This window comes from Haemorhous mexicanus, chromosome 3 (genome assembly GCF_027477595.1).
Source record: "Haemorhous mexicanus isolate bHaeMex1 chromosome 3, bHaeMex1.pri, whole genome shotgun sequence".
Lineage (NCBI taxonomy): Eukaryota > Metazoa > Chordata > Aves > Passeriformes > Fringillidae > Haemorhous > Haemorhous mexicanus.
Window position 1 is genome coordinate 111,028,736 of NC_082343.1, and position 21,861 is coordinate 111,050,596.

Below are 21,861 nucleotides of genomic sequence, written 5' to 3' on the forward strand. Positions count from 1 at the left end.
TTCCTCTGAAGGATTTGAGTTGGACTGTTTAATATTTGCTTTGCAGAAAGGCCTGAGAGATCTCAGGACTGCAGAGCTGTAGGAAGCAAAAACCAGTGCAGATAAAGCAGCAGCAACAAGTGCTGGGTGAATCAATTCAGCCCTTCCTTGACTGGTCTCACTCTCCAGCTCTTGTCCCTTAGAAAATAAGTGGCCGAGAGCCATGCCAGGAGCCCGTGGGGCCACACGCTGCCCTCCTGCTCCTCCTAGTGGATCACTGACACAAATCGAGCTCGTGGCTGTCTCCTTCCAGCCCAGGGTTTGGGGGATTTGGGGAGTGTGCTGGACAGAGTCTCTTGGGACAAGGCAGTTCTCTATGTCCAGCTCACAGATTTCACAAACCTTTGTGTAATGACTGTCAGATGTCAGCAGGCTCTGTCTGCATTTCTCTGCTCAGCTTCTCAAAGTTCAAGTTTGCCTCATCCCTAAAACCCCAGACATGACCTACCAGCTGCCTGCTTTGCAGGGATACATCCAAGCATTGGACAGCCAGCCCCATGCAAAATCTCTGTGGGGACCAGGGAAGGCCATCAGCTTGGACATCCTCAGCCCTGTGCCATGAGTACTCCTTGAATGTGGGAAAGTTCAGATCACCATTATTCTTCTACCCAAAGTAATTGACTGTCTAGCTCTGTATATTTTATAGAACCTGAAAATATTCTCAACCAGGAGGATCACATAGTCTAGTGATGTGCCCAACCATGGGAGAGAGGTCTGAGTTAAAATCACTGCTTCAAATCAGGGGAGGTTTCTTGGCCAGTGAATATTCCATCACCAGTGTATGGTGCATGAACAGCAGTTTGAAAATGTTCAAAACACTCAGAAGATAACTCCAGATCTCAGTGAGCAGTTCCCTTCACAGCCAGCCTGGAGTGAGGGAAATCAGCATTCCTGCCCATCCAGGGGCAAGGGCTCTCTGCCTGGATAAGTAGCGTAAGTGAGATGTCTGCCCTGAGGCTTGGACTGAGTTTAGGGAAATAAGTGCTGAGCCTGGCTGTGTTGGGCACTGATCTCTCAAGAATCTCTGAGGGCCTTTTCCCCGAGCCTGCTGATGGTGTCCCTTGTACCCTGTGCTCCACAGGAGATACTCAGACTACTCAGACCTCCTGCAGCCTGCCCCAGTATAGGCAGGATAGACCAAGCATTGTGTTAAGAAGACTTTGTGTCACTTCCAGGCTGGTGCTGGCAGTTTAAATAACTGCTGTGAGAGTGCAGATCATTGAGGAGGCCCATGCCCATGTCTGAGCTCTTTGTGGCAGCTGCAGCTTGAACTGAGACCACTTGGACTCAGAATTGTAGAGTGGCTTGGGTTGGAAGGGACCTCAAAGATCTTCCCCTTCCAGACTTCATAATCTTAAAGGTCTTTTCCAAACTAAACAATTCTATGAATCTGGTGATCCCAACACTGCTTGATTCTGTAAATCTGCCAGGTAATGATTTTTTTTGTTTTCCTCCTAATCCTGTTTTTTTGTATGTGTGTGTGTTCTCTTTTCCTTTCTCCGACATCCGAAACGCAGATGAGCTTAGGACAAAGAGCAAAGTTGACCTGCACACCTGAGATGGCCTATGGAGCCACAGGCCACCCTGGGGTCATACCTCCCAATGCCACACTCCTCTTTGATGTGGAGCTTCTCAGGTTAGAGTGAACCTTCCCGAGGGAGTTGGCTGGAGACATCTGTTAATAACCATCCGTTCCTTCCTGCCTTGCCAGTGGTGGGAGGAATCTTCACTGGAATCCCAACCTTCCCTGCTCAAGCTGTCCTGTCAGTAGCGCCTGACTCTTGGTTTCCTATGCCTTCCTTCTCTTTTATAACTTTGTGGTGTCTGTATTTGCCTTTTATTAGAAGCTTTGCTCTGAGGAAAAATGTCTCCCGGTGTAACATTTCCGAGTTGTACATTTTATTGAATTTGCATGTACGAAGAATTCACGGTGATGACTGAAAATATATATAAATATATATATATATATATATTCCTTATTGAAAAAAACCACTGCCTTACTGTACACTAAAACCAAGAAGAAATAACCACAAAAGGTGCTCAAAAGAAAAAAATCCTATGTACACCTTGTACATGAACGGGCATTAGCCAAACAGAGTTACCTGCGCTGCCACTTTTCTCAACTTGTACGTTCTGCTTGCTGCTGTTTTAAAAAAATACTGTCTCATTTAAGAATTATAAGTATATATATAAAACAATAAAATCTTGATACTTTACTGTTTCTCATCCTGTTTTTCTCTTCTGTCTACCGGGATGCTCTTTACTGTACAAGAAGTTCTTCGATCATCAATCCATTTTTTGTTAATTATTTCTCTTATATGAAATACATCTAGCTCCATGCACTGCTTCTATTAGAGATGGCCCAGTGGAAGATCTCTGTGGGAGCAGAGGTACCAGGGACATGCAAGTAAGGGGTGCTGGGACAATTTTCCTGACTCTCCATTTCCCCTGCCTCTATGGCCCCTCAATTCTGGCCAAAATTTGGCTGCTGAAGAGATAGGAAGTGCTGCTTGTCAAAGACATGCAGTGCTGGTCTAATTCTGTGCCTTTACAACTGCAAAACTAGTGTAATATTTTCTGCAGGAGCTGAGCAAGGCTAGGAAAGAGCAGGATTATGTGCATCCACATTTCAAAAGAAATCTGAGCTGTGGGATGATGTGGCCACTGGACATTCTGGGGTTTTAGGCCGTAGCAGCTGCTGCTGTTTACAAAGCCTGCAAACTGACTGTGTGCACTGGGCCTCTGGCACTTGAGACTCAGCAATATTTATTTCATTTGCTGCTTATATGAATTCATGAAATGCTGGTTTCTCCTTTGGAGGCAGGAAGATATGTTGGCTGTTACTTACCTGGATTTGGGAGCAGGACCTGATCAGCAAGGCTTTCTCCGTGCTGTAATTTTGCCTTGTCTGATTTCTTTCCATTAGGTTCATTTTTCCTCTTTGCTGTAGAAGACCAGAGCATCACTGGGTTGTGATGTTATTTTTATTTAACTTGACTATAAACTATTTGCATGGTTTTCTACTAGCAGATGTCTTGATGGTCATATTTCAAACAGTTGTGCTGTTTCTATATCTGTGTAAGGAGAACACTCCCAGCATGAGCAGTCAGACAGCAAAGCTACAGAGATGATCCCAGGTGACACCTCCTGGAGTTGGGAGAGGGAATGAGCACAGAGAAGCAAGACTGGTGATCTGGCCAGGGACCATGTCTTGTGGTCTTCTCTCTCCAGATGTTAATTTTACCCACAGAGCTGCATTTATTTCAGCTTGTTAATTAATAAACCCATAAAACCATATCTTACAGATTTTTTATACACTGAGTGGATTAATTTTTTTTTTTTCTCACTCTGCTTTCCATAAAGAAATGAAAGGATTTTCAGAACCCCTCTTCTGGAAATCTCAGGTCACTGCAGCAGCTGGGTTACACCTCCACTAATAATTCTTCTATTTAGGGCATGCTAATTTCCTGTTAAAATTTGGTAATTGGATCTGTCAAGATCTGATGTCCACCAGCTTTCCCAAATAATTTTAAAAAGTTCTGCTCTCCTTTGCCACTGCCCTGGCCTCTGTCACTGGCCTTCCTTTCATCCCTGGGTCACAGATTGAACTTCCCAAAGTCTTGGTTAAAGGTGGTGTGGCTCTGCTGTGCCTGTCAAACAGTTTCATTCAGCACATTGGTCTGAGCTGTTCCTATCAGTGGCTCAGTTTAAGTTAATTGCTTATTTTAAAAAATGGAAAAAACCTGAAGTGTGATAGAATCACAGAATGGTTTGGGTTGGAAGGGACCTTAAAGATAATTTGTTTCCAGCCTCCTGCCATGGGCTGGAACATTAAACCATGTCATTCAAAGCCCCATTCAAAGCCCCATCTTTGAACACTCCCAGGGATGGAACATCCACAACCTCTGTGGGGAACCTTTGCCAGTGTCTCACCACCCCTCACAGTAAAGAATGTTTTTCCTAATCTATGAGCTAACCCTTCCTTCTGCTAGTTTGAAGCCATTCCCCCTTGTCCTGTCACTCCATGTCCTTGTAAACAGTCTCTGTATCTTTCTTGTCAGCTCTCTTCAGGTACTGGAAGGCCACAGTTAAGTCAAAAGCAGCACAGTTACCCCAAAGCTTCTCTTTTCCAGGCTGAACAATCCCAATTCTCCCAGCCTTTCCTCATGAGAGAGGTGCTCCATCCCTCTGATCATCCTGGTGTCCCTCCTCTGGACTTGCTCCAACAGGTCCACATCCTCCCTGGGCTGAGACCTCAGAGCTGGATGCAGGTGGGGTCTCACCAGAGACCAGCACTTGCTTTGGGCCCCTTTCTGAATGTCCCAACAGTGAATGGCAATGCCAAGGACTGTGTGAGTGACCCTGGAATGGCCTCATGCTCCCTCCATCCCCTCTTGGCCTTGCTGTTTGCGAGCTTCTGCTGCATCTGAGGCAACGGGCAGGGCATGGCTCTGTCTTCTGCTCCTGCGGGTTTCTCGCCAGGAAAGCCAGCACATTCCTGACGGGCTCTGAGAGCTGATCATACTTATCTTACCACTTCTGTCTGCAGAGCTGCCACTGTGCTCTTCCCTCCTGCCCTCCCAGCACAAACCAGCCATTACCCACTGTAAAATCCTTATTACAGCTGGCTGATGAAGCTCTCCCTCGTTGCCTCCTCTCTGCAGAGACCTTGGTTGGAAACAGGGACTATTACATTTTTCATGCCAATTTCATTAAAAAGAAAAAATCTGAAAGGAAAAGTAATTGTGCTTTGTGATATTTAGGGAAATTAAGTCTTCAAGGAAATGTAATCTTCAGCTCTTTATTCGACTGCAAATGTGTTAATTTATTTAATTGTATCATCGATCAACACAGCACATATAATTATTACCTCTATATAATAGATTGGAAAAAATTTACTGTCATTGCCTGTGTAATCAGATATACTCTTGTTACTAATTTCTAAACAGATTCAATGGGAAAAAAATGACCTTCAAGTCTTAATTTCATGCCCTACTTCCTGAAAAATTAAATGGAAAGTGAGCACACACAAAACCAGCACAGATGCAGAGTGCGAGCCTGGTAACATCTGCTTTATTTGCTGCCCCTCTGCCATTCATGAGCTGAACTCATTTCCCTGTTCTTTGATATTACATTTCAAACAAAATCTTGAGTAGATCTCATCAAAACAGCCCTCTGGGCATTCCATTTCCATTCCCTCTGTCTTGCAGGTACAAATTATTATTTCATTTTACATGTTCAGGGACATTGAAAGCCCTGAACAGGCACTGGAAGAAAAACTATGAAATGGAATATTTAATGAAAGGCGGCAGCTGAGCTCTCAGAGAAATCAAAAGCTGCTGATCTTGAGGATTCATTGAAGGAATTTTTATTAATCTTATTACCCTAAAGAATTGCTTTTTATATATGTTTTTCAAACAGCATCAAATCCTCATCAAAACAGACACTGCAGTGCAAGCACCATGCTCTCTGCTATTGACAGAAGCAATGTGGTATTTGCATATGATTTAAAACAAGGCTGGCAGCATGCAGCACCATTATTGGCACTCTGGTATTTATTATCAGTGTTCATTTTCTATTAGAACCATAAATCCAGCATGGCAACAAGCACCTCCAGTTCCTGTTTCAGTAAGGTGCTTTGTTGGTGTAAATTATTTCAGTTATCCAAGTGTTTGGTACATGGATGTGTACACATATACATGGCACATATATATTTTTTTATAAATATAAAAGATACATATTTGGGGGCAGAGCAGTTTGTAACACTTGAAAAGCTATGGATGCTCACACAGAAGCAAATCCCCCAGGAGGATTTAATTCATTTAAAGATTTTTAATGCAAATGTTCTTGCCTGAGAACTCCTGGTTTGTTGTTAATGTGATGGGCAGGACCTGGAAGCCAGGCTGGCCAAGGAGGGACTGCTCATCTAACCCAGTTTCTGGGCTCCAGGTCTCCCAGTGCCTGCTCCTGACCTCAGCCAGGGTTACTGCAGCCTGCAAGGCTTCTTGCTGCAAAAACAGCATCAGTTTCAGGGACAGATGCAGATTTGGGGGAATTGTGCACTAAGCATGGCTCTGGCTCACATCCCCAGTGCCTGTGTGCAGGGGAAGGCAGGGCAGATCTGTTCCAGTGTGCTCCAGGGTCAGGCACAGGATAGGACTTCAAGCACCCACCCAAAGTGGGTGAAATCACCTCTGCTTTTCCCCAGAGCTGGCTTGGAGCTCACTCTTCATGAGCCATTACTGACCTTTTCTTTGTAGCATCTGATTTATTAATTTGTAATAGTTGATTTGAGGAACGAAGAAAATAGGACCATTTAGTGCAAAATTATGATTGTCTAGTTTCTCATTGGTTCCAGCTAGTAAATGTGAGAATTGCTGTGAGCCCCTCCCAGGTGCCAAAGGAGGTGCTCAGCACAGGGCAGTGACAGGGATCTCCTCCAGGTGAGATGTGGGCATTGTTCTCACAGCTGGGCACCCTCCTGTGTCACACAGGGACATCCCTGTACCCACAGACAGATGTGCTGCAGCTCCTGCCTGCATCAAACACTCAGGTGATGAATGACTCCCATCTAACAGCACAGGTTACAGGCAGGAGGAGCACAGCCTTGATTAAAAAAAAGCAAAATATGCATTTATTTTTTCACCAAATGGACACAGCACTGTTCCCAAAGTGACAGATTCCAAGAAAAAAGTAATTTCAGAAAATGGAAGCATTCCTCTATGACAGTACAATACACTGAAAAACAAAACTGGATTACAAATTCCAGGCAAAGAACATTGTGATCTGCCCAGGTTCTGCACTGGCTGGAAGCTGTCTGGTCAGGGAATGGAACTTCACATCCATGCAAATAAATCTTTCCAAGGTAGGATACTACCCACAATCATACAACTTCCAGCTGGTTCAGAACACAGCTGGTTCTTTCCCACTCCCAAGAGATACTGGCTATGCACAGCCTGGATCACACTCATTTTAACACACAGGACATGAGTACTGAAAAAAGAGCCAAAAAAAAAAAAAGTAAATTTGTTTTTCCTCCACCACATGCAACACATAAAAATGTAGGTACAGAAAATGTGTTACAGTTCAACCATGCCAAGTAGAAAACAATCACACTACCGGTGTCAAAATGAAAACCTTCATCTACTGTCTCATTTCGGTCATGTGATCTTCAACTGATACCAAATCCTAGTCCAAACCTGGGACACAAAACAAAGCGCCATACACTTTTTTTTTGGAGTCTGAGAGCTGGGTTGTTTCACTGCAGCTGATCAGAACTGGTACCATCACTGGGAACAAGGTACTTGGACTGGAGTCCCCTTATCAGCTGGATCCTTTTGCAAGCCTTCATCTTCTACAGTTTGTGAAAGAAACTTTGTTACAAACACAGGCTTGGGCTTGCTTTGTTCAGTCAAACACAGAACCGGCTCAGTCCCTTCTTGAAAGCTCCTGCTAGAAACAGGACATTGCAGCCTTTACCAGGTCACCCTCAGCAGAGGGAAGCCATGTTGCCTTGGGGGATGTAATCTTAAAGCAGATCTCCCTGTGTTCTACATTTATTTAATCCTAATCTGAAGATATAAAAACTCATATTGCAGCTTAGCAAATTCATTAGAGAAAAAAATTACACTTTGTTAAGAACTCCTATGTTTAGGCCAAGAACTCGATGACAGGGCTTGAAAACAGCTTTCCAAAAAGGATCAGTTTATTTTGGTGGGTCTGTGTTAATCCCATATTTTTCCTTGAGAAGCTTAAGCTGTTCTTCTTTCTTCTTTGTGTCCATCTTTTGGAATGCCTGTAATAAGGAAAATAGAAGATGTAAGAAGACAAAAAAAAATCTCTCATCTCATGACAAGTTATTTCCCAGTATCTGCAATAAGCACCACTGTGAATTCCATCACCATCACACACAGAGCATTGTTTGATTCTTGTCCTTGGAGAATGTCACAGAGCCCTGGATGTCATCACTGACAGGGAGGACATAGAGAACTGGAGACCTTTCTAGCCATAAACAAGATCTCACCTCCTGCTGCAGCTGTGCAATTGTGGGGCACAACTGCACTCCCCACAAACATCTTTTTCCAACCCTTTGTCCAAAGGTACTTTTTTTTTTGCACACGAACCACCAGAAACTCTGACCATGTATCCCATTCACTCCCTCTAACAGTGTGGATTCTGTTTCTTAAAAACACCCAACAACTGTCTTTACAGAGTGATGCTGGGTTTGTTTCTCTGTGACAGCTCTGCTGAGAGGTGAGCTCCCCAGCCCAGGTGCACATACCCTGTTGGCGTTGTAGTACAGCACCACGAGGTATCTGTTGCACACGTTGAACCCCGACAGGTGGTCACAGGCATTCTTGGCATCAAAGATGTCCTCGTAGACCACGTAGGCTGTTCCTCTGGTCTCTGGGGTATTCCCACTGCTCAGCAGGGCAGAATCAAGGTCAAATAAAATGAACAAGAAATAGTTTATTTATTTCACAGTGACTGAGATTAGATGAACTAATGCAACGTCGCTAAAAAGCAATGTTATTTTATCTAGGTATTAAACTACATCCCTGCTTTCCACACCAAACAGTTCAGAGCCAGAGACAAAAGGAAAATGTGCTGTATTTTGCTCCATAAGGGAAATGCACCTCTCCAGAACGACTGGGTTGTTGCAGCTTTTGTCAGGGCTGCCATGTTGTGTCTGGAAATTATTTAAATCTTTATTACAGCAATTAGCTTTTATTTCATATTAAAAGATTTGGCTGTCAGTGGCTGTCTGGATCAGATGTGTCCCTAGAATGGAAAGGGCTCCTGGCATATCACAAAGTCAATGTAAGAGGCAGAACAGCCCCGCTGGTGCAAGCCCACTGCTGAGGCACAGCCATCACCCACAGGAGCAGCAATTCCATGTCCTTTTCCTGAGGGACGGGACATGTCTGGGCACATAACAGCAACGAGCCCAGAGGAGCTCCAGAGATCCCAAAGGTCTCAGGTAACAGAGACTTCACAGTCAGAACAACATCCCTCAGGTGCTTCTGAGAACTCCTGAGGACAAATGGTATCACACATATCACACTGGTATCTCTGCAAGGGTGAGGAGGAGAATGGGATAAACTCTGCACGAAGCACAAAAGCCTTTACAGAGGGGCTTACACGTTATGCCCTGGCACTGAGGATGTTGGGATTTCTGTGGGAAATTCCATGAATTAGTAGTTCTGAACAAACTGCTGGGTGCACACACCAGTGCATCACTCCAATGGAAAGCCCCTGATATGTCCTAATTGCGTCCCACTATCATGCTGTTCCAGCCCACACGTTTACAGAAAAGTTAAGTACTGGCTCTCCTTTATGCTCATTAGCAAACAGTTCCACCTTTTTAGCCAGGCAGTCTTTACACTGCCCCTTGTTCCCTCAGTCACTTCTCCAGTCACATCCACTGCCCCTCCTTGCTCATGAAGGGTCTGTCTGGTGTCAAATCCCAGCATGGCACAAGCAGCACATGTCCCCTTGTGTCCTCTGCTTACTGAGAGCAACTCTGTAAAACTCACTTTACTGTACACAACAATCATTCAAACAAGTCACCCAGGGAAGCTGTGGATGCTCCATCCCTAGAAGTGCTCAAGGCCAGGATGGATGGGGCTCAGAGCACCTGGGCAGGTGGAAGGTGTTCCTGCCCTCTGCAGGGGGTTGGAATAAAATGGTCTTTAAGGTCCCTTCCAACACAAACCCTCCTATGATGATCAAAACTCAGGTCCTCAGCACTTGAACTAACCAGGAGAAGAACGTCAGAGTTGCTGCAGACTTGTACAACCTCCAAACATTTTAGATCCAAAGGCACAGCCACACCTCCCCTACCCAGACAGGGTATGGCCTGAGAGCATCCTGTCTCTGCTACGCAGGGCTTGCTGCTGGTATTTGTTTCTAGTGAACAGATGCAGCAACAGCAACATGCTTGTTTTCCCACTGGTTAGCAGATACTCATAAAACAGGAAAACTGTTTGTGCTCAGCTTCTGCCTTTCCTATTTTTACCCCAAGTGAAAGTGGAGGAAAAACTTCAGTTGTATTTGAAACTTACTTAAGCAAACAAGTCTGTCATATTTTATCAACTTCCCCAAGTTAATTTCAAATTTAAGCTCATTCTCTGCACCTCCCATCAAATTCATTTTTTAACAAATTCACGTGTTAAGAGCATCATCACATCCCCTCTGGCACTCGGGGTGTACTCCAGCGCATTGAACCTTTCCAGCTGTGAAACCCTTCACGGTCCAAAGAAGCTGGAAATACTCACACTCTGATCTGCCGGATGGGCCCGTACTTCCCAAAAATGTCGTACATCTCCTCGGCCGTGATTTTGTAGGGCAGGTTCCTGATGTACAGGATCCGGTTGACCTCCGGAGGGAGCCGGATCTGATGGGGAAAAGACAAGTGGTGTGTTAGTTCCACGGCACGTACTGCAAATCTTAAACCCAGCAATCTAGGGGCAAAATAATGGAATCACTGAGCCACGGAACGGCTGAGGCCGGAAGAGGCCTTAAATATCACCCAGCTCCATCCCCCCTGCCTCGTTCCCGTCAGAGCAGCGGGGTGCCCGGAGCGGGACGAAGCCGGAGCCCAGCCCGGCAGGGACGGAACGGGGCAGCGCACTCACGTTGGCTCGTTTGGCTGCTTGCATCGCCATGCCGGCGGGCGGTGAGTGGGGGCCGCGGCCTGGGACAGAAACACCGGCGGGGAAGGAGGTTGGGGCGGAGACAGCGGCGGGGACCGAGCCCGGAGCGGGGACAGCAGCGGGGTCCGGGAGCGAGGGGCGGCACACCCGGGTCTATCCCAGCAGGCACCGCGCGCTGCCCTCACGGAACCGGATCTATCCCGGCGTGCACCCGGCGTGCACCGCGCGGGAAGAGGCAGCGCGAGAGCCCGGCCAGCCCTCCTCACGTGACCCCGATCCCGGGCCCGCCCTATGTTTAAGCCCCGCCCCTTCGGCGCGGACCCCGCCCCCTCCCTCTTCCCCCCCCCCCCCCCCCCCCCGCCCAGGCCCCGCCCCGCCCAGACCCTGCCCCGCCTCGGCCCCACACGTTCGATCCGCGGTGCCAGAATTGCGACGTGAACCTCTTTAATAAACGGTTCCTCCTTATCTTTTCCCCCTCCTTGCCACCCACATGAGTCGGTCCCGGTGTGGAGCAGACGCGGCGGGATGGCCGCAGTGCGGCCCCCGCAGTGACTGTCCCAGAGCAGCTACTGCGGCGGCCCTTTCTTGCCGCAGACGGGAATTTCGATGACGATTTTGCCGATGTTCTTGTTCGCCTCCATAGCCCTGTGTGCTTCAGCGATGGCGTGCAGGGGGTGAACGCTGTCCACGAGGGGCTGCAGCCGCGGGGAAGCTCCTCCGGAAAAATGGGGCAGCACCTCCTCTGTGAAGGCTCTCACCAGCCGCTCCTTGTACTGCGAAAAAACACCTGCAAGGTTATTTCCACTCGCTTCCCTCCCCCAGGCGTCTCAGAGCATATAAAATGTACACGGCCCTCAAGGAGATACCTTCTGACATTCTCACAGTGAAACGGAGATAAAAACACCTGACAGGTCCAAATTACAAACAAGAAGAAAGCTTTTAGATTTATTACATCTTAATCGAATGAAATTCCCCAAAGCAAGTGGTGTGAGCTCTGTGAAGAACCATTTAAAAGAAACAGATAAAGGTCTTGTAAATATTCTGTCTTAAACCATGCACAGAATCCACCTTAGAGCTCCGCACTGTGGGTCTTTTACTGTGACATCTGAGAATATTCCACATAAAATGAGTTTTCTTTAGTAACTGGGCATCCAAATGGCCTTGGTTCCTATTTTGAAGTGACCCAATAGAGATTTTTAATTTCCCTCCTCAGACTTGATCAAGTTGCCTGATCACTGGAGTTTTATTTCTTCTAGGGCCAAATATCTAAATTATGGTATTCATGAAGCACATTAAGAAGTCCTGGGTGTCATTCCTCTCATTCAGGGAGGAATTTGATAAAAATAGAAAAAAAAAAATTACAACTTAATTTTGTGACATTTTCCAAAGAATGTAGTAACAGTTCAAGGTGGGACTTTTTTGACAAGAATGTGTTTAACACTGGTTTTAAAAGAAAGCTCTCAAAACTACCATAAATTTTAAGATCAAACTGCATACACTGCTGATTGCCACTACTTGCCTCCTTGTCTCGGGTCCGTAACAGGCTCGTGTGGATGCTGGCTCTTTTGGAAACCAGCCTTGCCAGCAAATCCCCATGGACTTCACCTCCACTCAGCAGTCCATAAATAATCCACCGGCCATCAGTGCTCAGACAGTTGAGATTCTTCTCCCAATATGAGGCCCCAACACAATCTAAAATAATATCTACTCCAGAACCTCAGGTAGAAACAGAAGAGATTTCAGCAATGAAGTCAAGCTGCATTAAGGGTAGGATAATTTCCAGCATGACTAAAATTTCAAGCATGACTAAAATTTCAAGCATGTTATTTATAGGTACAGATTTGGCCCTACAATTCTTATTTAAATCTTTCTACTGAAATTAGGAATTGGCTCAGTGATTTGTAAGGAATTACAGAATCAGGCACAAAAAAAAAAATCATCAGTTACCCATAAGCAAACTCAGGCATAAATCACCCCAAATGCTTAGAAAAGCTACATTTTTCTAACAGTTTAAGAATTAAGTGGCACTGGCACAGGTTGCCCAGAGAAGCTGTAGGTGCCCCAGCCCTGGAAATGCTCAAGGCAGGTTGGATGGGGCACAGAGCAAGCTGGGCTGTCCTTGCCCATGGCAGGGGGTTGGAACGCGATGATCTTTAAACCCAGGATGATCTTTAAACCCTTTCCAACCCAGACCATGCTGTGCTTCTGTGATGTCTCAAACACCAAAATGTGAGGATTTGGTCCCACAGTTCCTTGGGGAGGCAGCAATAGCATGGCACACTATTTATGCCCCAAACGAGCACAGCCAAAGAGAGCCCATGCAGAAAACAGCACAGTTAAACTAAGGAAAGGCCTGTTCTGGGCTGAGCAGGATATCAGGTTGTGCTTCCAGTGTCACTACTGTCTGCTCCCTCACCAAGTGACAGCTGAAACTGAGTGTGTGTCCACTCCATGTTGGGAGGTTCATTCACACTTTTACAGAGAGGTTTTTACCTTCGGTGAACTCCAAGACCTTTTCACTGAAATCTTCATTCTTGTAGTTGAACCCTGCAGCTGCTCCAGCTTTTGCTGTTGCTTCCAGTTTCTCCTGAGTTCCTGCTGTCACAATGGGAATGGCCTTTGCCAGTCTCACCAGCTGAATGGCTGCCGTGCCAACCCCACTCGCTCCAGCATGGATCAACACTCTCTCACCCTCCTGTACTTTACCTGGAGAAAGGCAGAAGGAATTTGTTCACCCTTTGGGCATCACCTTTGAAGTAAAATATGAACAATCTGGAAGATAGTGAAGAGGAAGTTGAAAGAGTTGTCCTTGACTGGACATTGGACATCTTCATAGCCATCATAAAAGAGAAAAATCCAGAAGCAGCAGAGGTTGCAGTGTGCTGACAGGATGTCATTTTCCCAGCCTCAGTTGAAGGACTTTGTCTTGACTGTGTGCAGTTCTGGGCATCTGTGACCAAGATGCTTAAGTGAAGGCAGTCACAGCCTTTTATACCATCAGCAGAAAACACACCTGGAGGATGTTCATATTGAAAAATCAGGCACTCAGCAATGGAGAAATACCAGAAATGCTGAGTAACCATTAAAGACCAGTCCTACCAATCATTTTACCCTCTATTGGTTGCATTAATTTGTGTTTCACTAATTGCTCCTGAAAGTGAGGCACCAAGTAGCCTCCCACTGATGCCCAGAAAACAGCACTGCTTGAAGCAAGTCTGCAGGGAAGTTATGTTTGGAACTTTTTGTTCCTTATTGGATCTTTCAGATGCTACTGCTGAAGAGTGTAGAAGAAAGATATTTCTCACTGGAGGAAAACCTTGGCAAGTTTATTACCTTGGCAGAGTATTTTTAAAATGAAGAATGTAGGCTTCTGTCTATTTTAAATGAGCTCAGAGTGGATTTTACCTACAAATTACCCTCTGTTAAACAAAGGTACAAGATGTTGCCTACTGTGAATTCACAAGCAATTAGTGATAAAGTTCTTGGTATGGTCATACATGCAATGAAGCCAAATCCTTAGAAGTAAGATGTGTTTCCAGGTGTCTGGAAAAGGTGGGAATGATTTCAGGGTTTAGGCTTAATGGAAGATGTCCCTTTCCATGGCAATGGAGAGGAACTAGATCACCTAGTTCCTTTTCAACCCAAACCATTCAGTGATTCAAACTGAGAAATACAGATGAAAAGAAATTGGCCATCTTTTCATATCCTTCCTTGTAAATGTGTAACCAGCAGGGTAGGTTGGCACTGGGGAGAGGTGGTCAAGATTCAAGGATTTGTGTCTGACATACTAGAGTCTGACCCACAAGAATAAAGTGACAGAGAAAAGGTTCTTTGAAGGCAAACAACATTCAAATGGAGGCATCAAGGAGAGGATTTTGTAACAGAAAGGAAGATGAGCTGTTTCAGTGGGATAAATGGTCAAATGCACCTCTCACCTACAAAATGGAGCAGCTGAAATGCTGTTAGCCAGGCTTCAGGAATGGCTGCAGCCTGGATAAAAGTCATATCTTTGGGAATTGGCATCAGGAGGCCTTCGGGCACTGTCACATATTGGGCCTGGCCTCCCCCGGGGAGCAGAGCCATCACAGCATCTCCGATCCTCCAGCAGCCTGAGCAGCCGGGACCCAGCTCAGCCACACTCCCAGCTGCTTCCAGGCCTAAAATGTCACTTGCTCCTTTGGGGGGAGGGTAATTCCCTGTCCTCTAAAATAAAAATATAAAAAAAAAAATAAAAGAAGAGAAGGCAAGGAAGGAAAAACCATCAATGAGTGTAATAACCTGCAATATTTCATTCACACGTCTCCAGCCTAAATTTGTTTAATCCTGATTTTGCCCTGTGCATATGTTGCAGTAATTTGGAAACACTTTGGCTTCCTAAGTATTATTCTAGCCTCTGGAAACACTTTTGCTTCCTAAGTATTATTCTTCCTAAGTCTTATTCTTAAAATAAGTATAAATTGAAATATTTGTGAGTTCCATCTGTCCAGGCTAATTTCTGCTGTGGAGATACTATGGTCTCCATTTGCAGAGCATGGCTTGCAGCTCAAACTAATAATTTGAATGTGAATTTGAATAAATTTTCTCCTACTGGGACTGTGCTATTGGAACATTTCTTTTTCATCTCAAATGCAAGAAAAGGGTCTGAGATCTGGAAAGACCAGAGCTTTGGTTTTACAAGTTTTTGTTGAAAGGCAGCTGCCTTTCCACGCCAGCCCAGCACTGCACTACCTCAGATAAAAACATTTATCTGCTGAATCAACAAACATCTCTTCTTTCAGCCCTATGAACTCTCCAATCCCAATGCTCACCAGGTTCAAACTCTTTTAGCTCATCAGATCTGTGAGGACTTCACAGAGGGGATTGAAAAATGTGTTGTTTTTAGGTGCATAAATCTGCTTAACTTACACATACCTGGAGTAAATCACCCCTGTTCAGAGCACTGGCAAAGACCTTCACAAGAACTTCTCCTTCTCCTGGATTTGGTTTCGTCACTTCTTTCATATAGAGATTTTCTGGGCCTCCTGGGCAATCAAAATAGGCTGCTAACATTTTCTCTAAAAAAAAACCAAACAAAACCAAACTGAAAAAAACATTGCATGAATGCAGGCATGCACAGTGGAAAAATCCCAGTAACGAAAGGTAACAAATGGCTTTAAAAATTCCTATTTCTTCCTCTTGCCTAAGGAGGTGATTGCTGTGTGCCTGGTTTGCTGTGGTACGGGCTTTCACTGCTGCAGGAGTCTTTCAGGTACCTCCTCAGATGGTGTTCCTGGGATCCTTTTGGCACCAGCAGATGGGCTGATCTGTCAAGCCTTCTCCTGCTTGGTAAAACCAAGTGAGGAACAGTCTTCTCTCTGCTCCCTGAGTCCTGGGTGGAAGGAGATGAGAAGGAGAGGCAATCACAATGGGAACAGCCGCGTTGATTCCTGAGAGCTGGTACTGCACTGAGTGCAGCACAGGATGGGCTGCAGGCCAGACCCTCTTCAAGTAACCAGAACTGTGGGACAGACCACCCTGCCCTCTGTAAAAATCACTGATTTCTGCACAGGAAAAGCAAAGTGCATACCTAATTATTTGTGGTAAGACTGCAAATGCAGAATGATAAACAGCTTGAAACCCCAGGGATGTCAATCCCCACAGGGTGGTGCTCTATGGCTATTTTATGGTGAATAAGCACTTCCAATTATTTGTACAAAATGCAATTTAAAGGCTTTTGTTTCTGAGGCTGGCTCTCTAGTCATTGTTATTAACCATTTAATCCAGTCCCTCAAAATTTGCCTGTGTGAGCAAATAAATTCAATGGAAAGCCCACCTGATGCCACCCCATAACAATTGTTTCTGCTGCCTTAATTGGGTCCAAATTTAGTCAGTTAAAATAAGATGTGAAGAAACCTTTTGTCCTTCTTTCATCAGAGTTCATTAACATGCTTTTTTATAAATTATTGTCTTTTTTGTTAGAAGCAGGCCCACAAAAATGTTTTAAAACCCCCAAAAACCAAAACAAACCCAAAAATCTTGAGGGTCCAGCTGCCGAGATACATGAAAAGTCTCCTTTTCAGCCCGAACGCTTGAAGAGTGAGTCGGAGTTCTTCAGTTCTCAGTCTCAAGGTTGTTAATTGTGTCTTATCTATAAAAATTTTTCTCCTGCCCTGCTGAGGTCCATCCAGCAGGACAGTTCCAGGCACACTCCCTGCCCCTGGGGCAGTGTTATCTCTTTATACTGAAAACTATGTATACAATGTTTACAATTACTTTCCAATACCTATCACCTATGTTAGACAGTGAGCTTCTACTCTAAACCAGTCTAAAAGTGCCAACATCAGAGCAGAAGATGGAGGCAGAGAAGAAGAAGGAGAAAGGCTGGACATGCCCAAATCCCTCCGTCTTGCCCCCAAAACCCCCATTCTAGAAAACCCAAAAATCTTTTTTTTCACGCCGTGATAATTTCACTATTATGCTACTTAAACTGCTGTGGCTTGCTAGTCTTCATACAAGGCTGGTAATTTGCTCCACGGGTCATAATCAAAACCACAGGTGTTCTGGGCTCTGTGCCAGGGTTTCTGAGCCCCTGGCAGGGGTCCCGGCCACTCTGGAGGCCCAGAGGGATGTCCTGAGTTCCGACACAGAAAACCAAGAGGATCTGAATATTTACATTTCTCTCAAACACACAGAAAACCACCGAAACTAAGATACAAGTTTCCAACCATTTCAAGCTCTCAGATCTACCAGCCAGCAGTGTCTGAAAACAACAATTTTAGGAAGCTCTGTGGCTCCCGAGCTCACTCCCGATCTCACCTGTTTCCTGTAAGGAAGGACAGACAGTCTGTGCCCCGGAATAAACTCAGCCCGTCCTCGGGAAGAGAGTCCCACCCCAGTTCCTGCTGGCATTCAGCTACTCCCCTGCAGGCCAAGGCGATGAACAGGGCGAGGCTGTTCTACTTTAGAGTGACAGATATGAGGAGTCAGAAATATGAGCACAGCTCCCCATTGTTTCTGCGAACGACCTGGATTGTTCCATGGCTTGGCACAGAAATCTGTTTTCCCGCTTGGACTTGCAGCAGAGATCAGCCACATCCCCAGCACATGGGAGAGCTTGGCCTGCTGCCTGTGGCTGTGCCAGTGTGTGTGATAGGGTGTGCTCCAGCTGTGGAAGTCCTGTCACTTCAGAATTCTCAGTGTCTGAGACTTGATTTGCACCACTGGCACTGAAGGTGTGGGAGCTGGGCCAGCCCAAATGCCATGAACCCGCTGGGGAGGCTGCCCTGGGCTCTGCTCCTGGGGAACAGCGGCGTTCAGAGCTCGCTGGTTCACATCCTTACACCCCGTGTGTTTCTACCTGGTGGTTTGGAATCAGAATCTGTACTGTTCTAAAAGTCTGATTGTATCTCCTTGAGCTTTGCAGAAGGATCAGGTCATGCCTTTCTCAGTGTCCTAATCACCAGCTCTTGAGTGTTTGAGCTGTCAGGGAATAAAACTGACACTTCAGACCATTTAAAAATAGTAACTCATATGTGTGGGATTTTTCTATGGATTTTTTTTCCTGTAATAATGAGATTTTGGGATTTAGGCTTTTAAACTCCTCTTTGAAATGGAACAAATTTAGAATCAAGTATAGCTAAAAATTCTTTTGTTCTCACATAACTTGAAGAGCTAATAATCAATGTGTTTCTGAAGATGAAAAGATCATGAAGCCTGGTCTATAGTACACACAGCCTGATTCAGTGCCAGTACTGGCATTGTCCCTCCTCCACTGTCCCCAGAGAGCTTTGCAATCCACTGCAGTTTAAAATAACTTTCTATTGCAGTCATTGACAATGCAAATTCACATGATAAAAATATGTTTTATTATTCAAGGATGTACCGGACAGTCTGAAAATGTGTTAATGTAGCAATTTCCTTTGTCCCTTGGGTCTGTGGCCCCTGTGTAGCTGTAATGCCATTAGAGAACTTACTTTGTGTAGTGAGATTAGTAACTATGTTATCTGGAAGCAGGCTAAAATAAAGCATTAGAAAGATAAAGCACAGCATCTTAAACCAAATGTTGAAGACATCACTTTCAATTCAGTTAAGAAACTTAGAGGTCAGATGTATAGAGTAGTCCTTTTATGAGCAGCAAGCCCGCAATTGTTCATGAAAAAAAGAAGGGAGCTCAGCAGCTGGAATGTTGTAAAGAAGCAGTTTCTTGTTTAAAGTTCTGAACTTCTATACTTTATTTCCTAATGAGCACTGCTGAGGTTGATGAAGTCCCAAGTTTTCTGTTGATTCAGCTATCTTTCTCTCTAAAGTGGTCTGCTATAATAACACAAGGACATAAATAAAAATTCTAATCAATGATTATAAAAGTCATATACAGATTTGCTGTAATGGAGATGCTTTTTTTCAAGTACAAATCCCCCTTGCACTGTACGGCACTCAAATGACGACAGTGCCGTTTCTATCTGAAAATTAAAAATACATGTATTTGTGAGGTATTATCTGCTTTAAAGAATAAACACTGAGCAGCACTCTAAATAATTTTCAGAAATATCTTGTAACATGCAAAGAAAAGTTACTTTTCTTTTTTTTTTTTTCCACAAAGAAATCATCCAGGATAGCAAGAGTAAACTCCAAAGAATAACTACTGCAAATCTGGCCCTGGAAAAACTTAGCATTAGTCTTTGCTAGGAACAGTGGCCAGTTTTGAACAATGTGACTATTTGCAAGAACAAATTATGAGTGAATATTGTTACAGGATTTTGAAAGTGCTGGTATTTTTTGCAATCTTTCAGCTTTACACTTTCTGCCTTCCTCCTATGGCAGAAAAAAAAAGCTCACGTCAAATATGATATGGCTCCTGAATTTATTATTGAGCCAGCCAGGCAGACAATGGTGCCTTTTAGACCTGCTCCAGCTCTGTGTGTAGTCCTGCTGAAAATAATAACATTGAGCCAGTCTGAAGTTAGCTTATAGGGGAAAGCCTTGCTGTTAGATTTTATAAATCCCATTCCCCAAGGCTCCACACTGGGGCCAGGTCTGTTTAATGTCTTTATTGATGGTTTGGAGGAGGAGACTGAGTCCACCCTCAGTAGGTTCCCAGACAGCAACAATTTGAGTGTTGATCTGCTGGAGAGTGGGAAGGCCCTGAAGAGGGATCTGGACAGGCTGGATCCATGGGCTGAGGTCAGTTGTTTGAGGTTCAACAAAGCCAAGTGCTGAGTCCTGCACTTGGGTCACAACCAGCCCTGCAGTGCCACAGGCTGGGGGCAGAGTGGCTGGAAAAGTGTCCAGTGAAGAAGGACCTGGGGGTGCTGGTGTCAGCGGCTGAACATGAACTGGAGTGTGCCCAGGTGGGCAAGAAGGCCAAAGGCACCTGGGCTGTACCAGCCATGGTGTGGCAGCAGGAGGAGACTGTGCCCTGTGCTGGGCATTGCTGAGGTGACCTCGAGGGCTGGGCCCAGTTCTGGCCCCTCAGCTCGGGAAGGACACTGAGGGGCTGGAGCGTGTCTAGGGAAGGGAACGGAGCTGGGGAAGGGTCTGGAGCACAGGTCTGATGAGGAACAGCTAGGGGGGCTCAGCTCAGGAGACTCGGGGGAGACCCTTCTCTCTCTGTACAGCTGACAGGAGGGTGAAGCCTGGTGGGGCTTGGGCTCTTCTCTCAAGTTACAAGTGATAGAACAAGATGAGATGACCTCAAGCTGCATAAGTGGAGGTTCAGATTGGAACAATTTCTTCACCAAAAGGGCTGTGAAACACTGGAACAGACTGCTCAGGGTCACTATCCCTGGAGGTACTTAAAAGACATGTAAATGTGGCACTGATGGATGTGGTTTAGTGCTGGGCTTGGCAGTGCTGGGTTAATGGCTGGACTCCATGATCTTAAAGGCATTTTCCAGCCATGATTCTGAAGTTCTGTGATTCTGGGTACTGACAGAGCTGTCATTGGACAGAAGAATGGGCTTGTTTCATGTGCTGTATCAGTGATAGTAACTTGGCAGCTACAGGTGGTTTCACTGCATTGTTTCTCCAGAAGTGGGCAGAAAATATTTCTATATCGACTCCTGGTGTTGAATCTAGATCTGTGTTCCCAACCGGCATCCCGGTTCAGCCACAGCTTTGGGATTATAGCATGGGCACAGCACATTCCATTCCAGCAGGTCTCAGGGCCAGAGAATGGACCTACACCCATCTGCTTTACAGTCAGGATCACTGAGCACAAAGTGGTTAAAAAGAACTCATTCAAAATGCCACTTAAATGGCATCTTTGTTCCAAAAAATCAAAGATGTGAAATTAGCAATCACCCTGCAAGTGAGCTGAGCTGTACCCCGGCACTGAGCTCTGAGGCTGAGAGAACAAGTGGATTTAGTAGAGTGCTGTCCTCCCTGCCATTATTTCTGCTTTGTGCTCTGATTTCACAGAGTTTCCACCTCTGCTGTCACTTCCCAGGAAGCTCTTGATCTCTCACATTAAAGCCAAAGGTCGATGCAGAGACTTGTCTTTATACCAGTGATAACTGCATTTTCCACATGCTTTTTGTACTGACAAGGCTGTCACTCAGCAAAGCCTGAAGTTGGTTCATTTTCATTCTGTTCTGTAAAAAGATAGATGTATAAATGTTCATTCCCCCTCCCCTTCATATTGGAAAACATATTTTCCTCCATGTGAAATTCAGGAGTTTCAGCAGAAGAAATGTAAGACCTCAGATAAGCAGAATAACAGTAACAACAACATCAAAGGCATGAGAATTGACCAGCAGAAAACTGGTCCTCTTTCCCAGAAAGGCCATAAAAGTCCAGTTACATTTTTATAGTGTAAGTATTTCTGATTTTTTTCTCCTGGCATTAAATTTTCATCTTGATAAGGAAACAGTCCACAGTGAAAACACTAAGAAATGAGATAAAACTTGATACAACCATTAGATCAGAGCAGAAAGAGGGAGCTGAGAGTTTTTTTCTGAGCTGGGCTTGACCCAAACCAAAAAATATTTTCTTTTTAAATAAATAATCAGTTCTAGCACAGTGTGGGAAAATTACTGGAGGGAAATTAAAGAAAACTGAGAAGTATCTTGAGGCTAAAGTTATAGTCACATTATCACTGAAACTATGGGGAAAACAGAAACTCTCCAACAATATCTTTTCAGTGTTGGAGAATTGAGGCATTACTTTTTTCTGGCCAGGATGTTATTTTGGC

General features: G+C 45.0%; 3 protein-coding genes across 7 annotated transcripts in view; 1 reads left to right on the forward strand and 2 right to left on the reverse strand.

Moving 5' to 3' along the window:
* Positions 1 to 8,795, forward strand: part of FKBP1B (FKBP prolyl isomerase 1B) — a 51,128-nt gene extending 42,333 nt beyond the window's left edge. Inside the window, exon 4 of one of the 2 annotated variants that reach the window (XM_059842974.1) lies at positions 8,582 to 8,795. In XM_059842974.1, the coding sequence (XP_059698957.1) occupies positions 8,582 to 8,743 (162 nt within the window). In that variant the 3' untranslated portion in view covers positions 8,744 to 8,795. Of the gene's footprint in view, positions 1 to 1,556; positions 2,261 to 8,581 lie in introns of those variants that run through there. The other variant, XM_059842975.1, reaches the window with a different exon arrangement.
* On the reverse strand, positions 6,651 to 10,890 carry SF3B6 (splicing factor 3b subunit 6). The gene is made up of 4 exons (XM_059842973.1): positions 10,677 to 10,890; positions 10,317 to 10,435; positions 8,321 to 8,459; positions 6,651 to 7,834 (listed from the first exon to the last, which is right to left on the reverse strand). Exons 1-4 carry the CDS (start codon positions 10,704 to 10,706, stop codon positions 7,745 to 7,747), a joined length of 378 nt encoding a protein of 125 aa, XP_059698956.1. The 5' UTR covers positions 10,707 to 10,890; the 3' UTR covers positions 6,651 to 7,744.
* A 231-nt stretch (positions 10,891 to 11,121) lies between these two features.
* Positions 11,122 to 17,645, reverse strand: TP53I3 (tumor protein p53 inducible protein 3). Of its 4 annotated transcripts, none has more exons than XM_059842978.1 (7): positions 17,490 to 17,645; positions 15,947 to 16,062; positions 15,606 to 15,748; positions 14,630 to 14,897; positions 13,188 to 13,400; positions 12,214 to 12,410; positions 11,122 to 11,467 (listed from the first exon to the last, which is right to left on the reverse strand). In XM_059842978.1, exons 3-7 carry the CDS (start codon positions 15,741 to 15,743, stop codon positions 11,261 to 11,263), a joined length of 1,023 nt encoding a protein of 340 aa, XP_059698961.1. In that variant the 5' UTR covers positions 15,744 to 15,748; positions 15,947 to 16,062; positions 17,490 to 17,645; the 3' UTR covers positions 11,122 to 11,260. The 4 variants fall into 4 exon arrangements, with proteins under 4 accessions (XP_059698961.1, XP_059698960.1, XP_059698962.1 ...); XM_059842977.1 differs by having other exon boundaries at positions 15,874 to 16,062; XM_059842979.1 differs by lacking the exon at positions 17,490 to 17,645 and adding an exon at positions 16,701 to 16,887 and having other exon boundaries at positions 15,874 to 16,062.
* Between the last annotated feature and the right edge of the window lie 4,216 nt (positions 17,646 to 21,861).

What these genes read in the sequence shown, in the direction of transcription:
- SF3B6 (XM_059842973.1), bottom strand. Translation starts at nt 10,706, where the DNA reads ATGGCGATGCAAGCAGCCAAACGAGCCAAC. An exon ending in AAGCAGCCAAACGAGCCAAC is followed by an intron (nt 10,436 to 10,676) that starts GTGAGTGCGCTG and finishes TTTCCCCATCAG; the next exon opens with ATCCGGCTCCCTCCGGAGGT. An exon ending in CCCATCCGGCAGATCAGAGT is followed by an intron (nt 8,460 to 10,316) that starts GTGAGTATTTCC and finishes CCTGCTGAGCAG; the next exon opens with TGGGAATACCCCAGAGACCA.
- TP53I3 (XM_059842978.1), bottom strand. Translation starts at nt 15,743, where the DNA reads ATGTTAGCAGCCTATTTTGATTGCCCAGGAGGCCCAGAAAATCTCTAT. An exon ending in TCAGCTGCTCCATTTTGTAG is followed by an intron (nt 13,401 to 14,629) that starts GTGAGAGGTGCA and finishes GCCTTTCTCCAG; the next exon opens with GTAAAGTACAGGAGGGTGAG. An exon ending in GGTCTTGGAGTTCACCGAAG is followed by an intron (nt 12,411 to 13,187) that starts GTAAAAACCTCT and finishes TTTCTACCTGAG; the next exon opens with GTTCTGGAGTAGATATTATT.